The 22,937-nt window shown below is 58.2% G+C and overlaps 1 protein-coding gene across 1 annotated transcript in view; it reads left to right on the forward strand.

Moving 5' to 3' along the window:
• Nucleotides 1-783: 783 nt before the first annotated feature.
• The window catches only part of TPO (thyroid peroxidase), a 28,405-nt gene continuing 6,251 nt past the window's right edge, over nucleotides 784-22,937 (forward strand). The window contains exons 1-10 of the mRNA XM_039855035.1: nucleotides 784-874; nucleotides 4,388-4,472; nucleotides 5,352-5,521; nucleotides 6,265-6,397; nucleotides 13,096-13,225; nucleotides 13,650-13,856; nucleotides 14,812-15,324; nucleotides 18,311-18,569; nucleotides 19,195-19,365; nucleotides 22,329-22,566. Of these exons, the coding sequence (XP_039710969.1) occupies nucleotides 784-874; nucleotides 4,388-4,472; nucleotides 5,352-5,521; nucleotides 6,265-6,397; nucleotides 13,096-13,225; nucleotides 13,650-13,856; nucleotides 14,812-15,324; nucleotides 18,311-18,569; nucleotides 19,195-19,365; nucleotides 22,329-22,566 (1,997 nt within the window). The remainder of the gene's footprint in view (nucleotides 875-4,387; nucleotides 4,473-5,351; nucleotides 5,522-6,264; nucleotides 6,398-13,095; nucleotides 13,226-13,649; nucleotides 13,857-14,811; nucleotides 15,325-18,310; nucleotides 18,570-19,194; nucleotides 19,366-22,328; nucleotides 22,567-22,937) is intronic.

Consider the following 22,937-nt stretch of genomic DNA (forward strand, 5'->3'; position numbering starts at 1 on the left):
CGGCCACCAGAAGCCCCACCCTGCTCGCTGGCCGCCGGGCCATGAGAGGAGGGGCAGATGGTAAAACTCGGTTCTTGTTTTCTGAGCGAACAGGCGGCCTTTGGGCTGAAGGGCAGACACGGGCAGCGTCTCTGAGCCGGCACTGACCAGCGTCTGTGGGCTCCCGAGACCCTGCTCAGCCGTGCGGCTGGGTAACAGGCGGGCGCGCCCCGTCACCAAAACCGGAGGCTCAGAAGCGACGAGGAGAACCTGAGGTGGAAACGAAGGTGCGGGACGTTGGGAGGGATGATTCCAAGTCTGCTCTGTCCTAACAGCTGTAACTCTGAGGTCGCTTTACGAGCAATGAACGCCGTTAGAAAGTCAGATGCATTTAGGACCTTTATTGACTGCTTTTATGAAGACTGAAGTCCTACCGTTACTCATTTTTCTGCAGAGGTGTATTATGGGAGGGAGGTTTATTTTATTCCCAGGACTATTCCAAGTAATTTTACACAAAATAAAATAGATTGTCACTGAGCCATTCTAGGGCCCAGAGCTGCCACATTTGCCGATTTGTTCTCATATAACCAGGACCTGGGAGCCTGCCCTGCACTCGGCCGGGGCGAGCAGACTCCTTGGTTCAGGAAGCAATCAGAAACTTCTAGAGCCCAGACGCAGGCTGGTGAGAATTGTCACCGTGGGAGAGACCAGGAAGAGTCAGCTGACAGTGACTCTTACTGCATGTTGTCAAAAGGACACCCCGCTGGCCTCCCCTTGACCTCTGCATCCCCACTCTGTTTCAGCATGCGGGCGTGGGCCGTCCTGGGCGTCACTCTGCTTGTGGCCTGCAGCCAAGTCGTCGTCTTCTTCCTGCGAGGCAAGGACCACCTCTGGGGTGAGTGATGAGTGGAATGCGCGCGGCCTTGCCACCTTATGAGCTGTCTCCGGGCTTGGACCGAGAGCGGGCAGGTGGGACCTGCAGGTGTCCTGCTGTCCCACAAGGAGCACAGGTGTGTGGATTTTTTAAAGGATTAAAATGTGATTCTTTCTGAAAAAGCAAAACAAAACAGTTTCCAATGGTTACACCATAGGAAACTTTCATTTTTAGCTGCTTATATATTTGGGGAAAAAATATTGCTTTGTGAGCAGCTGCTTTGCCACAAAATCATTTTCATTAAATAACTTCTATGATGTATCTTCTGGAATCAGGGAGGTACAGTGCTAAACTTGGTTTGAAAGTTTGGGAGATGCAGTGGTTAGAATAATCACATCTATTTTTGTTTGGCTTAAAAAAAAGAAAAGGAAAACTCTCCAAACCCCAGAATGGGCTGTACCCAGCAGAGTGCGGGAGGGCGTTTGGTGGACACTGCAGCTTCCAGCCTTGGGGACAGTCATACCTCCCTGGGTGGCGCATGTCCCCATGTCCCACAGCCTGTCCGGCAGGCTCACTGGACAGTGTGAGCCTCTCCCTGGGAGTCACGAGCCTCGCCCACCAACCCCAGGCACGGCCAGCGCTCCAAGTCCTTGCAACGGCGTCCCCACCCTGCCGAGCTGTGCCTCCTGCAGGGAGACACCGGTACCAGTTTCACTCAGCACCAGGGCTGCGTGATCTTGAGACGGTGTCCTGCAGAAGTCCAAAGCCCTCAGTTTCCACATTGTCTGTGAGTCAGGATGGGGAGGCGAGCGGACGACGTGGGTGGGCTCTGGCCTCCCCGTTATAACCGGGGCCCTCCGTGTCCCCCCGTCCTCCTGTGTGAACAGGGAAACTCTGCCACCCTCTCCCTGTGAGCGCTGAGTGCGTCGTGCGGGCCAGCGCCGGGACCGGACACAGACTCGCGGGTTAAAGTATCTCAGGGAGCGCGGTTCTGGGCCCCCCGCCAGTCAGCCCGGTACTGGGCATGTGGCAGACGTTCAGCAGGTGTTCTGTGAGCTGATCGATTGTCCTTACGCTGCCCTTCAGCAAGCTCCTGGTTCGCGACCCACGGTCGCAAAAGCCAGAAGTCTGCAGCTGGTTGTGACAGAACCGCTGAGCAGGACAGCTGGCCAAGGGGATGTAAAAATGTCTGCACGCGCCTTTCAGTTTTAGAAATCACCTTTAAAAAGAAATCAGGAAATGTGGTGTTTATAGCTTCGCTAAAGTAATTTTTTAACTTATTTTTGCATCTCTGAGAGATGTAATTTTCTTTTTAGCTTAAACATCCAGTAAATATATAAATAATGCACAGTAAAAATGCTGCTCTTTGGAGACTATTATTGTTGATTAGGATATTTTGAAGCTGGCTTAGTACTTGTTTACTTTGTAAATTACTCATATAGAAAATATTATTGAAGGTTTCAATTTTTACATTGACATAAGTTTTTTTTTCCAGTTGTTAATAAGCCAACAAAAGCTTTGAAACAAAATAACTACTCGCTGAGAACTTTCTTTGAAACGCAATTTTTATCAGTCACATTTCACCACAGCCAGAACGTAACTGACGCTGCCGATCAATGTGTGTGAGTTTGGGTTTGTATCGCTGGCACTCACAGACAGACACAAACGGGGGGACGGCGCCCTTCCCACGTCCAGAACCAGCTCCCAGGGCAGCCAGGCGCTGGGCTCGAGGACCGGGGTCTGTGCTGGACACAGGTGGCCGTCTGCTGGTGGCGGTCTCCTGGGTGCCGCTCAGCCCAGCGTGGTCCGATCCTTCGGCCCCCCCTCAGAAAACAGAGTCCCCAGGGGTCACAGAGGCTGCAGGGCTATGGTCAGACTCACCATGACTGCCCAGCTCTTCGCACAGGGACAACGCACAGCCCTGTCAGTCCCAGACACACACCTTAGGTCTCACAGGCCATGTGTGACCCACAGGGACACTGGAGCCTGAGAGCGAGACCCTGCCAGCTGGTCTTCTGTGCGGCAGGGACTTGGCTCCCAAATAGGAGGGGCCCGGGGCGGCGGAGGAAGCTTCGCACCCATGGTTCTGTAATGGAAGTGATTTGATGGGAAGATCGTGTTTTTGCTCAAAAATACACTCGTAACGATTGTGCATCTCAAAAAGGTCGGCATAAGCCCCGCCTCAAAAACCCTGACACGAGTGTGTTATGGCAACCACGCATCCGTCCCCACACAGATGGGGGCATTTCTAGCGTTTGTGCGAAGCCAGGATTCGAGTGTGGCCACCTCTGCGGGATGCGCTGCACGGCCGCGGCCGCTGGGGGAGAGCGACAGGCCAGCGGGCGGCGGGAAGCAGGTGGGGCCGTGGGAGCCAGCCACATGGGTGGGTCTCAGCAAACAGAGGTTGTCACAGGGGGGTGACCAGGTCCCCAGGGCAGTTGGGCCACAACCGGAGCCAGCGCAGTGTGTGGCTGTGGAGAAGGGCCCCGCTCTAAGTGTAGGGGACTTCCCGTGAGCACCGGGGCGGAGGCAGAGGGCAGACTGGGCTACAGGAACGACAGGTACTGAGACGGACGTGCGGGATGTTTGTGGTCCCCCAGGGACAGATGCAGAAGGTGCCTGAGGACAACGCCTGCCAGCCCTCCAGGGGCCGGTGCCGGGGTCTCCACCCTGGGTCGGCGTGGGCGAGTACTGGGCATCCGACGTCCGCACCCTCTGGAGACTTGCACCTCAGAGTCCCTCAAACCTTCTAACAGGTTCTGGTCACTTCAGGATAGAGGCTGTTAACGTCACTTAATTCTGTTGAACTCAGTAACAATATATTTTCTGGACTGTGCTCTGTCTACTTCATTCTAAAGCTTCTGAAAAGTACCTTTTAAAACCAGTTTTACCAGATAGTGTTTCAAAATATTCTGATACCCTATTTATCTTTAGAAAGAAATATATCTCTTCAGATAAAACATCAATCGTGCAGCAGATAACTTAGTAACAGAGCGCCCTGTGCGCGTCACCAGGAGAACTTGCCTCCGTTATGGCACTCGTTGGGACCTCACATTTTAACCCGGAAACGCAATCATGGTTTAGTCCGTTCGGGCTGCATTAACGGAACACCCGAGCCCGAGGACTTAGAAACAGCAGACATTATTTCTCTCGGTTTGGAGGCCAGCAGCTTCGGAGTCTGGTGAGGGCCCTTCCTGGTCCACAGATGTCTCAGAGGGGACGGGGCTCCCCAGGGTCCCTATGTGAGGGACCAGACTTGTGGCCCAGTCACTTCCCAGGGGCACCAGCTCCTACACCGTTAGGACGCTAGAATTTCAACCTGTGAATCTTGGCAGAGAAAACGTCAGCCTGTGTTCCAGACACGCAGCTAAGAGCCATCCGGGCCCTCAGAGGTGTTCTGGGCAGAAAGAAGAGAGGCAAAGCCCGGCTGGGCCCCAAGGACCCACCCACCCCAGCTGGGCTCCATGCCCAGAGCCGGCGTGAAGAGAATTGCAGGATGTCCATCGTGTGCTGAGTGGGACATTTATTCCACAGGGACGTCTGAAGAGTCTCACATTCTCGGCGTTTTGGAGGACAGCAAGCTCCTGGTGGACGCCGCCATCCACAGCACGATGAAAAGGTGCCGCATGGGGGGGCCCTGGGGCAGGGGGGTGCACCCACCACCCAGCGTGGGCCAGGCCCTGTGCCAGAGCCCTCCCCGCTCACCTACCTTAACGCCCACAGTTATCTCCGAAATTGGTCTTGGCATCTCCGTTTCACAAATCAGGCGGAAGCACCTTCATTTTCAAATTTAGCTGGCACAATATTAAGAATATTACTGTATCATATTAGATGTTTGTAAAGCAAACAAACGCGAAACGGAGGAGCCAGTTTTCTCACAAGCTCATTATTTTGTTGGAAGTGAACTAGTAATTACATAAACTCTCAGGACACCAAATATCACAAGGCAGTCGTTGCTTTGTTACAAATTTCTATTATTCCAGCCAGAAAAATTCTTTTTTGCCAATACTGGCTGCAAATTCATTTTTACTTATTTTCTAAAAAATTGAATCAGAGAAAAGAGTTTCTCGTGTGCTCATCCGTGTCGTGTGTGTGGAGACACAAGGCGTGGCAGATGTGCCACTGGTCGCCTCGCCCTCGAAATCTGCGCCTCTGCACCTGTTGGTGCAGGGCCGCACGCCCCCCGACCCCCCATGTCGTCGGCTGAAACCCAGCTGTCTGAGTGGATTTTTCTGGGAAGGTTTATCGTATACAGTTGTTACGGAGATCGAATGATTTAGGCTGAGAGTTCGTACGGAGCACACTCTGGCCGTTCTGTCTGTCTCTCAGCACCAGTCACCTGCTCGTGCCCGTTCTCCATCTCCTCGGGGCACCCTCACATGCCCCCGGGGTCCTGGAGGCTGCCCAGTAAACGTCTGCTTAATTGATGAGTAACGAGTTACCAAAACAACCATACGTAACAGAACGACAGCCTTTATGTCTCCTCCTCATGCCGTAGAAACCTCAAGAAGAGAGAGGTCCTCTCTCCATCCCAGCTTCTGTCTTTCTCCAAATTCCCTGAGCCGACGAGCCGAGCAGTTTCCCGCGCAGCGGAGATAATGGAGGCCGCGGTGCGGGCGGTGAGGAGCGGAGCCCACCTGGGCCTGCAGCGGTCACCGCCTCTAACAGGTGAGTGCACCTGCGGGAGCACGGCCAGGGTGGAGCAGCTGACCCCCCTCGGGGCCGGGCCGGGAGCCACCTCCATCGCTGTGAAGGCACAAGTCCTGTCTACCCAGGACGAAAGTGACCGCTCTTAAAATGCCAATAACACACTCCAGAGTTTTATTTTTGTTAGTCTGATAATCAACTGTTTCTCTGCTATTCAAATTGAATTTGGACAACTAGCTCAAGAATGTGTTCAATAAGGAGAGAGAGAACTGGCAAAAATTAAGAGTGTTTTGGGCTTCGAATCTGGATGCATCCACAAGAAGGAAATGAAAACCCCACACAAAGGAGAGAAGCTTCTGGAGTTGGGCTCTCACACGCCCTGAGCCACCGGACTGGCCTGGGGGAGGGGCGAGCGCTGTCCTGGGAAGGTGGGGGCTGTGGCTGGGTGCACCGCCTCAGCCGTGCCACGCGACGGGTAACGCTGAGACCACCTGGGCCTGACTTACCTGGGGCTCAGCTCCAGAAGCCGCTTTTCTGAGAGATCAGGAAACAAAATGTTGAAAACCCACATTTCTAGCAACAAGGAAGCTTGAGGGGGTTGAGAGTGTCTGTTTAGAGAAGGAGCGGCCTCCCGCACAGTGATGCAGGTCGCGAATGGGTCCCAGGCTCAGACGTCAGGGCCCTCGCTGAGACTGCGTTAGAAAATGCTTTTCACCAGGTGAGAGTGTCGTCACAGACAGCGTCAGGCCTGGTGTCTCCTGCAGACGCGGTGTCGGAAGCCCTCCTGACCACCATCGCACAGGTGTCCGGGTGCCTGCCACACCTGCTGCCCCCGCAGTGTCCAGACACCTGCCTGGCCAGCAAGTACCGGCTCATCACAGGGGCGTGCAACAACAGGTACCGTCCTTAGCGCCTCCTTGTCTCCCCACGTGAGTCAATGTGAACGTGACCAGGTGCCACCAGGAGGGGGCGCTGGACCGTCTGTGAGCCCCCCATTCTTCCTCCCTGTGACTCCTTCTCGTCACTCACCCAACTACACGTGCCCCTGGACGCCGGCCTGGCCTGGCACTGCAGGCCGGCCATGTGGCCTTGTGAGTGATCAGGGCTGCACCGACCGCGCGCTCCACAGCGGGGGATGGGGAAGTCACGGACTGCGCAACTCAACGTGGTGACAGTGACGTAAAGATGAGTCTCAGAGTGACGTGATGGACGGAGATTGGGCTGGACCTCTGAGGCTGGGTGTCCTGGGAAGGCCCACCAGCTGTGCATTGGTGCTGAGGCCAGGTCTACACAAGGGGGCCAGTCTGGGGCGGTGGGCTCCATCACGGTGAGGACGGTCGCCTGGGAGAGGCCGAGACTCAAATCTGAGTGGAGCCCAGAACGCCCAGGTGCTGAGCGGGGCAGACACAACCAGAAGCGCAGAGGGACAGGTCGAGCCAGACATGAGGAGGGCTCAGGAGGAACGGTGGCCATTCACTCACTCACGCACTGTTCACCCATGCACAGATTTGTTCAAAACCTTTGAATGCCCTTATGTGCCAGGTTCTCTGACACATGCCAGGAGTGTGACAGTCTCTGCTCTCAGGAGCTGACAAATGGGGGACCATGGGCCCCTGATCAGCTGGGAGAGCCTGGGCTTACACCTATGGGTCCAGTATAATTATTAATAGTTCTGCCTGTTTTTTTTTTTTAATTGCAGAATGTTTCACCCGGAAAACAGACATATTTACTACTCACGGCCTAATAAAAAACGCAGAAAGGATGTCAGAATGAAACAAGCCAGCGATGGCCGCGTGGTGTGGTCAGGGGTGGGGACGCACAGGGGTTCCTGGAAGGCAGAGGCATTGGGTCTGGTCTGGGCTTCAGGGAAGCTTTGCTAGGGACGAGGACATGTGAGTGACAGACCCTGGACGAGCTGGGACTTCCCGAGTGGCTGGCAGAGGAGGGACAGTGTCTGCAGAGGGCAGCAGTGCCTGGAGCGGACACATGAGCACGAAGCACAGGGGCCGCCCACGGGAGGCTGCAATGGGGCCGAAACGCAGGTGCAGCTCCAAGGGTGACGGCTGGGTGGGCGGGCACCTGCGGGTCGTGACGTGCGACAATCTAGCCCACGGGAAGTGTGACTTTCAGGGACCGTGTCATGTTCCTAAGTGTTATTTGGATGTCGGTTAACATTAAGATGAATGTTATTTGGAATTTAACTTAAAATTCTAAATTTCTAAATGGTGCGTTTGTAAAACTCACTGCTGTCATTTTATTGCATGTGGTGTGATGGGTGTGGGTTACAAACGTAGGACGTGGCACCTAAAGTTTGTCTCCCTTTGCTGAGACTGTCTTCATTGCCTGAGATGCCTCACAGAGAACTTGACTGATGGTGGGAACGATGGGTGTTTCATGGTCTCAGTTGGACCTGTGTTTGTGACATGACCACCGCCACAAGCGAGCGCCTGGCGTGGAAGCCCACTGAGTGTGTCATTTAAATCAGGCTCCGCCTCACACTGGCCGCCTGGTTCCCGCGTAAGCCCGTGTGTCCACGTGCGTGCTCGCGTTTGCTTCGTTTGCCCTTGAAAAACCCAGACCGCCAGTTCCAAAGTTTGTGGTGTTGGAAGCGCACGGGGGCGTGCGCTGGCCATGGCAGGGACGGCCGCGAGGGCCGCTCAGGCGCCGTGGGCTTCTGTTTGCACAGCAGTGAGGCGGAGATGGCGTGTCCCCGCAGGCCGCTGGTTTCTGAGGGAACACTGCTGCAGCTCGTCACGCACCATGTGCGGCCCCAGCGTGGGCAGCGTAATGGTGAGCACTGTCACAAAGTGGCCGCACAGCCTCTGGGCCTCACTTGGCCTGAGGCTGCAGGCACAGAGCGCCATATACATAAAGCCAGAGGACCCCCCTCCCCACCTGGGGGAGGGCGCCCACAGTTAAATCTCTGTGGCTTAGTTCCTGGGGGTGATGGCTCCTTCGAGTCGCAGTGGCACATGCCATGCTCGGGCCCATCAGCAAGCTAGCGCCGAGGTCTGGCACCCGGGCCCTCACTGTCCACTCAGCCCCTCGTCAGATGGCTACAGGTTGCAGAGGACACTTCCACCCACACAGACACAGCCTGTTCCCAGGCCCGCCAGGTGCCATTCCACACAACATGCAGCCTTGCAGGCGGTCGGCCGTGCTCCCACCAAGGGCCCAACGCCAGTTCCCGTTACGGGACAGCTCTGCACCGAGCCTCTTTTCCTGGGGAAAAGTTCCCGTCCTACACGACCCCACAGAGGAGACGACAAGCATTGGATTACAGGCGGGACCCCACGTCTGCCGGGGGGGCGGATGTAGCTCAGTGTACGTCTAATTTGGTATGTTATTTTCCACGTTAATTTGACCAGATGTTGTCGAGGTCCATTTAAGTGCGGATCTGTCATCCACGCAGGTCACGGGCGCGTGTGCACCTCACGGTTGGGGACCCGCCACTTTCCTTTTCTCGTAGGTGTTTGCTTTCAGTCAGAGTCAAGGCCACTTTTTTTCTCATTCGTCTTTTACCCAAATTCGTGACCTTGTCGTGCAGTGACGACACCTCGTGAGCTTCATGGGAACGGACCTTCTTGTAGAGGCCTCTTCCTTTGGGACGTACCTGCACTTAGTCCCAAACTGCCGACACCACAGCTAGACACAGGGCTGCCACAGCTCACATTTGGGGCAGGACGTCACTTACTGTCACCGACACCTGAAGCCCAGGGCAGCGCGTTCGTCCTTAAGGAGAAGCGGGTGGGCCCAAGGGCACTTCTCACATGAGCTGTCACAGCACAGCATGGGCATAAGTGGCACCAGAATAAACGGATTTTCAGGGCTTGTGGAGGCTGCAGCATGCACGCCACCTACAGAACTGTGCCTCGGCGTCTGGACGGGTTCCAGCGTCCAGCTCACCCTCGCCCAGCACCAGTCCCGCCTCCCAGACAGGTGGGTTCGCTGGCCAGAGGCCTGATGCCCACCTCCCACACTCAGGGCCATCGGGAGAGCGCGAAGTGTCTTTTGGAATCCGAGTCCTTCCTCGGGCCATCTGGGGTCTGTGCGCCGCACACGGGCAGACGGGCCTCACCCCGGTCCCCTCACCGCAGAGCCCGGGAGGAGGTGGGACAGAGTGCATTACGGCAGGAGCGCGAAGCCAGCTTCCCAGCTTCATCCCGGCGTGTAGTCGCTGTAAGCTCCTTCTCGGCCAGAACCCGTGCGACACTGCTGCCTTCCGACAAGGCCACCGCACGGCTCTGTGTGTCCCGTCCCCACATCCGTACCCGGAAGCACACACCCTGGCCAGCGTCTCCCAGCCGTGGTCCTGAGCTTTGGTGCCCAGCTCACCGCAAGCTGGGACTTCAGAAACACCTTTCCCCGTGGCATTCAGAGTGTCCCATGGCCTGCGGTGATGACACCTGGGAGGGAGGCCGCGGGGCTTGGCGAAGCCCGGCTACTTGGAGCCGCCGTGGAAGTGCAGGCGCCCGTTCCCCTGAGGACACCCAGAGATGGCTCTGCTGGGGCACTCGTCAGCTGCCACCCATCCAGATCTGATAAAGGGACAACATGGTGCTACAAGCCGACCCCACTAGGAGCAGAGAGTCTGCAGTAACAAGTGAGCCATGTCCAAGAGCAGCGTCCTGAAGCCCCAGGGGGCCTGCACGAAGGCCACAGGTTCCTGGCCACTGGCATCTAGCGCACAGTGTCCAGGGCCCCACGGCTGCGGGCGTTCACCGGGCGTTCACCGGGCGTGTGGGCGCTGCCAGGCTGTCCCCCTGGCCTGCGAGAGGCTGATGCAGAACCCATTCAGCAAACAGGTCACTGCCCAGGCCGTTAGGATCCAGTGCTGTTCATGGGGTGGATGGCGGCACCTGCGAGCGGCTCTTCAGGGAGGACGAGCCGGCGGCAAGGACCCGAGCGCTTGGCGAGAGGCCGCTGGTCCCCCCGCTGACACGCCGCCAGGGAAAGACCGGGCTGTCCCGCATCGTTTGCAAACGCAGCCACTCTGGCGTGCTGGCAGTGATGACGTGCTGACGACAGGCGCTGCCCACCCTGTCCCCACGGACACGCGGCCAGCGCCCACCTCCACCCGCGGCCACACCGTTCCTGATGTGGCTCCCGCAGGGCGTAGCGCTGATGTGAGCAGCTGTAGCAGCGAAGTCCCTTCTCCCGAGTGTCAGGAACCATACGTGTCACTAGGAGACCCGCAGAAGGAAGAACACCCCCTGCTCTGTCCATGGCCGTGAGACATGCTGACTCTGGGCTGCCCAGATCACAGACGGCGCTTGGGCCTGTCCTACCCGTCCCCCTGGCATAGAACGACCTGCGATGTCATGTCCCTAGGGTTAGTGATGCTGTAGTGTCGACTGGGCATTGACATGGTGACAACCGCACACAGAGCCAAGTGGGCACGAGGCTTACCAGGCGGTCATCGCGTCGGACCACAGGTGTCCAATCACCACTGCGCACCTGGAACCAGCACAATGCTGTATGTCAGCTGTATTCAAAATGTTTTAATTGTGTAAAAAATAATAATAATTTAGTGCCAAAACCAAGCAAGTAAATTTTTACTCTCACATATTTGCAAACACACGAAGTGTTGAGAAAGCACTCCGCCTGTCGCCCCACGTGCTCTCGGGTCCGCACACCAGATGCCGGGCGGGGCCTTAAAACATCTAGACGCAAATCTTTGCCGATTCAAACTGTCCTGCCACGTGACCCCAAGGAGCCCAGCACTGCTTGTCTGCTGCGAACTCACAACTCGCACCCTTCTCCCTTCGTGCAAAGACCGTGCAGTCGCCAAGGAAACGCCCGCCTGCCGGGTGTTCCCACGTGGACTCGGCGATAAATGCCAGCGCACGTACCTGCCGCAGTCTGTACCCAAAGTAACCCATTTCCTAAAAGCAGAATACAGTTTTTCTTAACATAAAATTTCTTTTTGGTTCTTTGAACTGATCGTTCCATTCTAAATCAGCTACCATTTTTTTCAAGTGTAGGATATTTTATGATTGAAGGTCTTTTATTTTCCCCTTTTACGTATGCCATTACTTTATGTATGCCCTGTAAGTTTATAAAATTTGATATCTTATTTTTATGTAAACATTTTCACTTATTTTTATATATTTACGTATACATTTACACGTTCAGATATTTATTTTACGTATGTTACGTATTTTATAAGTTGAAATTCCATGTTTAGAACGTTTCCACAGAGCATAAGGGCCTAAGTGTTCATTGTTTTCTTCAAGATGGAGATTATTTTTACAACTACTACAAGGACACGATTGATCAAATCAGCACAAATGTCGATAAGTAATTATTAAACATAGAGATATATTTTTATTGGAATTAACTTATTGATGAGATGGTTGGAACGTTCCAGTTAGCGCCTTGTTCATCTTTTATGGTATCCCCTTCGCCCTCGAGGCATTCCACTGTGGACTGTGAATTAGATGGTTGCCTTCCTTACTGGAGAGGGAGGCAGAGCCGACAGCGATCCTCTGCCTGTCCCACCTCTGTAGGTGTGCGCGTTAGGTACCCTGTAGACAGATGGCCAGGAACAGAAGTTTAGTTACAGTGATGGAAGCTAATCCTCGAAATCCTTTCTGAGACATAGCAGAAAAGGAACGTATGAAGACATACCACTAAAATTACTTTTATTGATCTGTCAGCAAACAACTCGATCAGGCTGTCCTTCGATTCTTTTTTATAGCAAAAATTCGAAAGCATCTGATTTGCACAAAGATTAGTTACCAGTCATTACTCTTATTTTCTCAATTTCTGGAAAGTTTTCCAGGACCTATTACATCACTCTTAATTACACCTGTGATTTTACTGAGAGGTAACTTCCTTGCCACGATCTGCTCAGAAGTAGATCAAAATGTTATCAAACACAGCTTTGCCTCATCGTGCATTTTATATCTTTGACGAAATATAGTTTGACTGATAGGAAGAATTTGCAGATCAATCTGTGTGTGGAGAACTGCCATCTCGCCCAACCTGCCGGTCCCCTCCGCCGGCTCCATCCAGTACGGTTCGTGGCTCTCGGAAGACACCTGACGTGTTTCCTTCAGATGAACGTATGAGCCCACGCGCCCTTGACGGCCATCTCACTTTCGAATTCAGAACATCTCGGCACATCGCAGCAAACCATGTTGCTGGCAGAAACTCCAAGCTCGGGGATGGTCTATTAGACAGGACAAGGCACAGCGCCCGGCACACTGTGTGGCGCTGTGAACAGAAGTCAGACACAGCGGCACTCCCGTCGGCCTCTCCGTCGGGGGGGGGAAGCCCTCTGCATCTCTCCTCCCGGCAGGGACCCGCTGCATGGCCCACAGGGCGACACCTGGCGGGGATGGGAGAAGAGGGGAAAGCTGTTGGACAGGGCGGGTGGAAGGACGCCCCAGTGCCAGGGTGTCTCAGGCTGAGGGTGTGTGACCTCGAGACCCCCATGTCCAGCATCCCTAGAGCCTCGCGGCCGCCGGTGTGAAGCAGGACCAGTCCGGAGCCCAGCTTCACCCACTGGCCTCGGGTGGTTCGCTGCATGTAGGCTGCGGCCACCTGCCCTGCTGTCCCCGGCTCATGCGTGTACTTACTTGTTTCTGCAGAGACCACCCCAGGTGGGGCGCCTCCAACACGGCCCTGGCGAGATGGCTGCCCCCCGTCTACGAGGACGGCATCAGTGAGCCCAGAGGCTGGAACCCCCACTTCCTGTACCACGGGGTCCCCCTGCCCCCGGTTGGTATCCCGGAAGGCCACGTGGAGTGTACGGGGGTTGGGTCCCCGTGGTGCTGGAGGAAGCCCTCCTTCACGGCACCTGGCCCACGGAGCGGGCTCCCCGCGGGTGGGCGCTGACCTGAATCCTGGGACCTCGCCCCCCTGCGAGGTGGGGGATCACATCTCACCAGCTCTCCAGGGGGATGATGCAGGTTTAGACTGAGGCCCGGCTAACACTGTGCCCTTTACAACCTCCACGGTTCCGATAGACCCTGTGCTCGCACGTGGAGGACTGGGCTGTTCAGAGACGCTTGCCAATTAAGTGGGTCGCTCATTTATGCAAAGGTGACGATGGCCACCCTACTTTCGGGGCAAATTAGCTGCCTCAAACCTAAGCTAATCCGCCTAACTCAAACCTAATCCACCTAACTCTTTCTTTATCCAGGTGCGGGAGGTGACAAGACAAGTTATTGAAGTTTCCAATGAGGCTGTCACAGAGGATGACCAGTACACCGATATGCTGATGGCGTGGGGACAGTATATCGGTCACGACATTGCCTTCACGCCTCAGAGTGTCAGTGAAGCTCCGTTCGGGGGAGGGGCGGATTGCCAGCTGACCTGTGAGAACCGAAACCCGTGCTTTCCCATACAGGTAGAACTTCTCCAGTTTTTATTTTTATCATGAAACTGGTAGATGCCATTTTAAAAAACCAAATGGAAGTTCCTTTGTCCTTTCCTGGGGTAATGGGAACAGCTGTTAAGACTGTCCCACGCATCCCACTGTAAATGACCTGTGCACACGTGTGCAGGTGATAGATGCATGTGTGTGTGGGCTTCGTTTACACCCACGTGGGCCGTGCCCGCATCGTCCTGGACCTGGGCTGCTCAGCAATAGTTCGTGTCCTTCTCTCTATGTCAGTAAATGGACTGGACGTGGGTGGTTTGTCTTGATGCCCATTGTGTGTCGCGTTGTACTTCATTCAGCCAATTGACTTCTTAACGAGCATTTAAGTAGTTTTCAGCTTTGTTGCTGTGGTGGTGTCACAAATAACGAAGCTGACATAGTCAGACCTCAGTGTTGGTGTGCCTGTGCACACCTGGCTGACAAGCCACCAGGGAGAGGCCTGTAGCTTTGGAGTGAGGGCCCAGAATCCCGAAAGATGCTGCAAAATTCCTCAGTCAGTTTCGGCCACTCTGCCTAGGAGGGAAGACTGTTTCAGATGGGTCTCATTATTTGGGGCCTCCGTCCTCGCCGACGTTGTTCCCAGAAACCTTCGCTGCAGCTGTTCTGGCCACGCCGAGCTGTGCTTGGGGCGGCCAGTAAGAGAGCCGGCAGTTAGGCCACCCGGGCAGGCTGTGCAGAGGGGGCCCCCGCAGGGAGGCGGGAAGCAGAAGAGGCTGGAAGGAGAGCCACGTTGGGGACGGGGTGATGAGCAGCACGATGGCACCGGGCCGCGCAAACCACTTGGCACCTTGCCCAGAGGGTGCGACGGGCCTGGACTGAGGGCGGACATGCGGTGTCCTGGGTCTGGCCAGCTGGGGCTCCTGGCGTCTGTGGAGAGGGCGCCGCCGAGAGCCCAGCGTGAGCTGAGCGCCCTTCCCCGCAGCTCCCCGCCAACGCCTCGCCGGCCGCCGGGCCCGCCTGCCTGCCCTTCTACCGGTCGTCGGCCGCCTGCGGCACCGGGGCCCAGGGCGCCTTCTTCGGCAACCTGTCCGCGGCCAACCCGCGGCAGCAGATGAACGGCTTGACCTCCTTCCTGGACGCGTCCACCGTGTACGGCAGCTCGCCGGCCTCGGAGAAGCGGCTGCGGAACTGGACCAGCGCCGAGGGGCTGCTGCTGGTCAACGCACGACACCGGGACCACGGCCGCGCCTACCTGCCCTTCCCGCCGCCAGGCGCGCCCTTGGCCTGCGCCCCCGAGCCGGGCACCCAGGGCCGCAGCCCCTGCTTCCTGGCAGGGGACGGCCGCGCCAGCGAGGCCCCCTCCCTGGCGGCCCTGCACACGCTGTGGCTGCGTGAGCACAACCGCCTGGCCACCGCGCTCAAGGCCCTGAACCCGCACTGGAGCACCAACTCTGCCTACCAGGAGGCCCGCAAGGTCGTGGGCGCCCTGCACCAGGTGCGCGAGCCGCGGGGCGGGTGGGGGACTCTGTCGGGCCCCTCCTCTGAGGTCCCGTGCCCTGGGGCGACTGGCAGCAGCCACAGCTCCACCGGGGGTCACGGGTGCAGCCCGTCTGCAGCCACCCGGCGCCCGCTCGCCCAGTGCTCGGCGGAGCCTCACCACGCCCGTCCTCAGCGCGCGTCCACCGGGTCGGCGGCTTTGTGTGCGGACGTATTTTGGAGACAGGAGAAGGCGGAGAGGGAAGCGACCTGTGTGCGTTTTGCTCATTAGCAAGTTAAATAAGAGTCTGTTTTAATTCTTCCCTGGTTACGATGATTTTTCACGTGGGATCGGGATCAGGACCTTGGGTGACATGTTAGGCGGCCAGTTCTGGTCACCTCATCAGCTCCTGGCTCTTCTCTCGCCCGCCAGCTGCCGGCAGGTCAACTTAGGACATCGGCAGTTTCCTCTTGGCGCTGTGTGTGTGGCAGGTGTTACGTGTGGGGTGTGTGTGGTGCGTGTGGGGTGTGTGTCTACGCGGGGATGTATGTGGTATATTTCTGTGTGGGGTATGTGTATGGTATGTGTTTTCGTCTGGGTGTGTGTGTGAGGTATGTGTGGTGTCTGTGGCATCTGGTGTGTGTTTCTATGCGTGTGTTATATGGTGTGTGTGTGGTGTGTGTGTGTCTGTGTCGGGGGTGGGTGCAGGAGCTGGCGTGGAAGGCAGGCGCCTGACACCAGCAAAGTCTGGCTGGGCCAGTTTTCTCACTGAGCTTCGTCCCTGACCTGAGCCGTCCCTGGAGAGGTGGGGGCAGACGGGATCAGTGACATCGCCAAAAGGAAGGTGACCGTGGGAATCTGCTGGGGAGATTGGAGCAAACCCGGAAGACGGCCATAAAACACGACCGGGATCCTCGTCTCGGTTTAAGTAAAAATCAAGTCGCTCACCAGACACCATCTGACCTCCCAAACCTGGGGGCAGCAGCCCCTCAGGAGACCAGCGCGGGACACAGGACACACATGGCCCATCCCGGGTCCCTTGGGTAGGGGCCGCTGCTTGGCCATCCTTCAGGCACAGTTGATGCCTGTCCCCTGGGACACAGGCCATGAAGGGCACAGAGGTCCAGTTGCCAGGCCTGGCAGTGTCTGTGGCAACTGTGGAGCCAGAGGCCGGGCGAGCCAGGCCAGACGGGCAGCAGCAGGGAGAAGGGAGCAGGCGCCACCGCCTTCAGGAGAGGAGCCGAGAGGCGGGTACCTGAAACCCCACCTACGTGACCGAGCGAGGACACGCCAGAGCATGTTAAGAGGAGCTGCATGGAAGCCCCGCAGGGCACCGGGGCACTCATGCTCATGGCCGCTGGCCAGAAGTGGCACTGCCTTCCACGGGACAGTCACAGACGTTTCAGCGGCATCATAGTTGCTCCTCAGACCAGGTCGTGAGGAAGTAGTGGAGAAGCAGGGACACGGCACGTGCCTGGCGAGGGGACTCGGTTTGCTCCGTAGCAGCCCTTCGGGCACGAGAGGCGTGTGGCGGCACGTGCTTTCAGGATTCCGGTGCCACCGTGCGTGCTGCCACCCTGGGGAGCACCAGCTGAACTTCGGGTAAGGAGAAAGGGAAGAGGCGTCATCAAAACCTTTATACTTGGATTTACAGTTGTCGCCTGTCCCCTGGTGCGGCAGAGGGAGGCCGGTCCCCGTCTGCTGTGGGGAGGAGACGCCACAGAAGAACATGAGTGAAAGGCAGTGGTCGCCCCCGTGCTGGAGCCAGGCCATGCTCACCTGAGGCCCCCTGCCACGTTTGCACCTGGGCTTGAGGGGCCGTTCCTGCGAGTGAAGTTGCAAGTACCTCGGACGCTGATGGAGGGCCTGGGGGCTTCCCTCTCATCAGCCGAGAAACCCCACATGGGGCCTGTCACTCATGTCTGTCCAGGTGTCGCCTGCCCGCCAGTGGGGACAGCTGCCATGCTCCAGGCCCCGCTACTTCCTCCACGCTCCTACAAAGCACCACATCACACTGAGAAGACGCATCTCGTCGTCCAAATGGAACGCGTCACAAGCATGCAAATCCTGTGACTTAAACGCCCCGGGATGCTGGCAGCTCATCTCCCTGACCCTTGACCTGACACGCTGGGCCACGCGAGCATGCCCCCTGGTCACGCCTCTCAGATGCAACTCACTGACCAAAATGTTCTCTTTAAGTTCTAAACCAAGTCGATGCTGAAAAAATGCTGTTAAATGCAAAGCAGGACTCTGGTACAGTGGTCCCCTGGGACCAGGCCTCACGTGGACGTCGCTAGGCCAGTGATGGCATCAGGAGTCACCATCCACGGGACACTCAGCTCTGCCAGTCTTCAGTTTATCCCGTGAAGAGCTTGCAGCATCAGGTGTTAGCTGCTCATGGGGAGGGAGCCGCTGTCACTGTCTGTCACCTTCAGGCAGTGGGTCTGTGCTGGCCAGGCCCAGGGCCACGTGTATCCCGAGTGCCTTCCTTGTCAGGAGCCACCCCGGCCCCCAGCAGCCCCATCAGCGTCTGAGGACAAGGCTCTGTAGTTAGCCCGTACGTAGAAGCCATGAAAATCCACTAAAAAGCAGAGCCCTCTCTGGGAAGTTCGATCCAAGGTCACTGACACAGCCGGCAGCTGTGCAGTCGCCTGCTCGAACCAGCGCGCTGTCTTCCTGCCCTTCCTGCTCTGTCACCTGAGGACAAAGGCACTGTCTGTCCTCCTTCCAGATGATGCCACGTGTCTTCACAGGACAGGACAGGAAGTGGGAGTTTAGGCTCGTCTATAACCCACGGCGCGAGTTTGGTCCCTGTTGAAACCCCCAATGGCCCCATGATCACCGTATTTCTGTGGTTCTGACAGAGAGCGAGTAGTTGACGGACAATTCAGACCGAGGAAAGGGGCCAGCTCTGCACCCGGGGCCTCCCTCCCCGCCCCGGGCTGGCACCTGGCTCTGCTGCCACGCCCCCTGCTCAGCAGCTCTGTGCTCCTCTCCCTCGCAGATCATCACGTTGCGGGACTACGTCCCCAGCATCCTGGGCCCTGAGGCCTTCGGGCAGCATGTGGGCCCCTACAAGGGCTATGACCCCACCGTGGACCCCACAGTGTCCAACGTGTTCTCCACGGCCGCCTTCCGCTTTGGCCACACCACGATCCACCCACTGGTGAGGCGGCTGGACGCCAGCTTCCAGGAGCAGCCCGGCCTGCCCCTGCTGTCACTGCAGGATGCCTTCTTCAGCCCCTGGAGGCTCCTCAAGGAAGGTGCGCCTGCCACCCTGTTGTCCCTCCCTCCCCAGGGAGGCGCCTGGCCGCCCTGACCTCACACGCAGCTGGCCAGACACGGCAGGTGTCAGTGTTTATGGGGGAGTAAATGTGTTCAGACCCTGTAGAAGCCCGAGTCAAGCGACGGAAACGCTTTCCCCTCACACCTTCGGTGTCCCTGGAGAGTAGCAGGTGCGCTGGCCTCCGCCTGCTGGGCAGAAGTCACCATTCATGCCGCACATCGTAAACGGTGCCCCTGTGTCATTGTGTCGTCCCCCGGCCGCCCTCAGCACCACGTAGCTTTAGAGTGAGACAGCCGGGTCGCATTCGAGAGCCGGTTGTTCAGGAGAACTGTTCCAATTCGCTCCTCCTCCCCCCTTCCTGGTGTCCCCTCTTTGTGCCCCGAAGCTTCCAGCCCATGGCGGCAGGCTCCACTGGGCGCGGGCCGGAGGGAGGGGAGGTGGTCGCCCGGGCTCCCCCCCCTGTGGAGTTCCTCCCCGCCTCAGCAGGAACCTGGCGTTCGATGGCCACCACCTCTTCGTTAGGGACAAGCCTGGTGCACAGTGTGGGGCCATGCGTCCTTGGGAGCAGGGAGGAGGCTGGCCATGGTCCGGGTGTTTTCCAGGCGGCCTGGACCCCGTGGTGAGGGGCCTTCTGGCGCGGCCGGCCAAGCTGCAGGTGTGGGGGCAGCTGATGAACCAGGCGCTGACCGAGAGGCTCTTCGTGCCGCCGGGCCCTGGCACCTTCGACCTGGCGTCGCTGAACCTGCAGAGAGGCCGAGACCACGGGCTTCCAGGTCAGCTGCGCCGCGGGCCTCCCCACCGCCGCCCACCCCACTGTCACAGGAGCCACCTGCCTGTGGCCACCGCCCCTTCTGTCGGAGGCTTAGGGCGAGCATCGTGGGGGCGGGGGAGGTGCAGCGTCCTGGGCAGACCGCGCAGGTGGTCAGAGTCCACCCCTGTCTGTCCCTCACGTCCTGACCTGAGCCCTGCACACCTGGCCCCGCTGCCTCAGGCTGTTGCTAACCGGCTGGCCCAGGGTCCTGCCACCGTTGTGAGCAGAGATCCTCTCCTTAGGCCAGGTCCGTGTCCTCCCGCTCCTGCCTCCCACCCCCCGACCTCCCGTCCATAGCCCTCCCCCGTGAGGCCGCCTGTCCTTGGGCCTCAGAGTCCAGCCGTCTGGTCAAGCTTTAGTGCCTGCCCGAGGCTCAGCGCCTGATTCCAGGTTTTGTGCGCAGACCTGCTTCCCTCGCGGGCGCCGTGAGCCCTGCAGGGCAGGGACCCCTCACGTGATGTGGGCTCCGCTGGTGTGTGTGGTGGCTCACACAGCCCCACCTCGGGAACCAGTCCCGCCCTGCCCAGGGCCCCCAAACCTCCCGTAGGCGTGAGCTCCCCAGCCCCCAAACCCCGAGAGGCTGAATCCGCTTCACCTAAAAAATCACTAAGGAGCCTGGAGGACGAGTTCGGGCAGGGCCCAGTTCTCGTCCAGCAAGTGGACGATGGACGCGTCCACGCGTGTGACGGATGCTCAGCTCTGAGGCTCTCAGGTCATGAGCTCGCCGAGACGCACGTCCTGAGGATAAGCACGCGACCCCGCACACCGTGAGAGCGGCTCGTTTACCTCTCAGGCCGCAGAGTGGATTCCGCAAAGGAATCCCCGTCCTTCCCTGCCGCTGTCTCACGAGGCGGCCTCTGCGGCAGCCCCGCCTTCGGCACCCTGCGGCTGCGGCCCTATCCGTTCCCACACCCTCCCCTCCAGAGCTGGAGACGGGCATGGCCGCGCCCCTCTCAGCAGCGGGGAAGGAGACCACGTGGTTTCCTATGTAGAATGAAGTGTTCCAACCTCCCACAGGAAGTGAGAGATTTTTATTATTTTTACTATTTAAAATCGCTTAAAGCTGGTTTATACTACTGTAGAAACACCCCCACCTGTGAATTTTGAAACTTTGTTTTGCTCAGTATTTTGAGTTTTAACCATCCTGAAAATAATGCGTTTTTCCCACAAACGCGCAGTGAAGAAGCGGAGGTGTCCCCCGCGCCCTGGGGCGGGTGCTGGGAGCGTTATCCACGTCAGCCGTTCGTGCTTCTGTGCTGTCACTCACTGGATCGTGGGACATTTGAGGGTGATGCTTGGGCCAGAAGTGGGTCACGGCACGGACTGTGGCGGCAGCTGGGAGGCAGGCATCGCCGTGAGGGAGGCAGCCGCTTGCCCAGGCCTCGAGAGCGGGCGGGTGGCCCTTAGGGAACAGGACACAAGTCGTAAGAGCCCCCTACCCACGGCAGGTGTTGAGTGGAGGCGGGCGGCTTCCTGGTAGTTCTGGGTGACCTGGGCTGTGGGGCCGTGACGCGTGGACAGCGCGTGCACACGCTGTGGTGTGAACGACAGCCGTGGGCCCCGCCGTTCCCAGTCCCGCCGGCATCTGCCAGCAGTTCCCGAGAGCTTGGCTTTCACTCCGATGCACGCTTTCCCGAGCTGCCTTCTTCCTCGTACCTGGAGGGCCCCCGCTTGGCTCTGCACGCCTCTGTCACTGATGTGCGCTGCCCCCCAACACCCCCACCCCCGCGAGTCGAACTGGAAAACCGCTGCCGATTTCCGCTGGGCTGCTTCATGGGAGCAGGGAGCGTGCCCGCGCCCCGACGCCCTGTCTCACGAGTGCCCCCGCATCCCCGAGGACTAGCCTAGCCGTGACTGCACTGTGTGCGGTGCTGGGAGGGACACACAGCGTCAGCGGAAGGGCCGCAGAGGGCAGAACGAATGAGCAGGGAGTGGGGGGCGCTAGTGGAGGACTCGGCCTGCACCCGTGTGGGGCGCGCGGAGGGAGGGCCGCGCCACCTGGCCTTGGGGCGGAGGCTGCGGGAAGGGGCGGTGCTCAGACCGGATGGGCGGGGTGAGGGGACACGGCGGTGTGAGGAGGGGGTGCTGCGGCGGCAAGGACGGCTGACCAGGGACGGGAGCCCCTTCCAGGTCCTGGGGGAAGCGGGGACCAGGGCCAGGCGTGGGGCTCACCTGGCAACAGAGAGGACGGGGACACGGGTTGGTCAGGCTGATGCAGCCATTTACGACCTTTCCTATGTGCGTGTGTGTGTGTGTGTGCGTGCATGCATGCGTTTGTGCACGTGCGTGTATCTGCACGCATGCATATTGTGTATGTGTCCGTATGCGCATGTGTATCTGCATATGTACGTGTGCTTACATGTGCGCATGTGCGCATGTGTGTTGTGTGTTATATCTGCACATGTGCATGTGCCTGTGCACGTGTGCACATGTCTGTGCATGTGTGTCTGTGCACGTGTCTGCCTGTGCATATGTGTGTATATGTGTGTATGGGTGCACCGTACACATATGTGTGCATTTGTGCGTGCGTGTGCATATGCATAGGCACATATGTGTGTGTACGTGTGTGCGTGCGTGTGCGTTCTCACGGTACTGTGAACAGGGTGGGTGACGGCCTCTCTGCCCCTCAGTAGGGACGAGAACCAAGTGCAGGTGCAGGTGATGTGACCCAGGCGGGTTTTGGAGCCACCCTGCTGCTCTCCCGCTTGTTTGCGACCGGACTTTTTGTGAGACCCTGATGTCTGGACTGTCCGCCCCCCACTCCGTCCACAGGGCAGGGTGATGGCCCACTTTCTCTGTAGTTGGCACTTAGGGACGAGACTTTATGGCTGTAGCCACGACGTTGAGTGGGCGAAGCAGGAGTGGTATAGATGGGGGCAGACTCAGGCCCCATGACGGAGCCCGTGGCCCCTGCGCCCTGTGCAGGTTACAACGAGTGGAGAGAGTTCTGCGGCCTGCCCAGACTGCAGACTTGGGCCACCCTGAGCAGTGCCATGGCCAGCGGGGACGCAGCCGGCAGGATGAGGGACTTGTACAAGCATCCTAACAACATCGACGTCTGGCTGGGCGGCCTGGCCGAGGGCTTCCTCCCCGGGGCCCGGACAGGGCCTCTGTTCGCATGCATCATTGGGAGGCAAATGAAGGCCCTGAGGGACGGGGACCGGTAGGTACCTGTGACCAGTTGCACCTAAGGCCTACACAGGACGTGGTGTGCCACATGGTTCCTGTGGCAGCACCGGCCCCATCGGTCCCGCTCGTGTGGCCCTGGCATGTCGTCTCCCTGGGAAGTGGTTGTTATAACCGTGAGATGAGCACAGCGCACTCTGTTCTCAGCACGTTGATGCCTGAGCGCTCGCTGGCTTTGCTGCGTCACGTGGTTACATGGAGAAGCAGGCATCGTGCGAGGAACAAATCACATTTCAGACGCCCGGGGACACCACCTGTCCTCAGACGCTCTGGCTGTGTCCGCGGGGCCTGGGGAGGCGGAGGCTGGCTGGGCGCGGGGCCAGTGGGTTCTGACCAGGCGTTGTCCCC

This window comes from Pteropus medius, unplaced genomic scaffold, assembly GCF_902729225.1.
Source record: "Pteropus medius unplaced genomic scaffold, Ma_sr-lr_union100, whole genome shotgun sequence".
Classification (NCBI taxonomy): Eukaryota; Metazoa; Chordata; class Mammalia; order Chiroptera; family Pteropodidae; genus Pteropus; species Pteropus medius.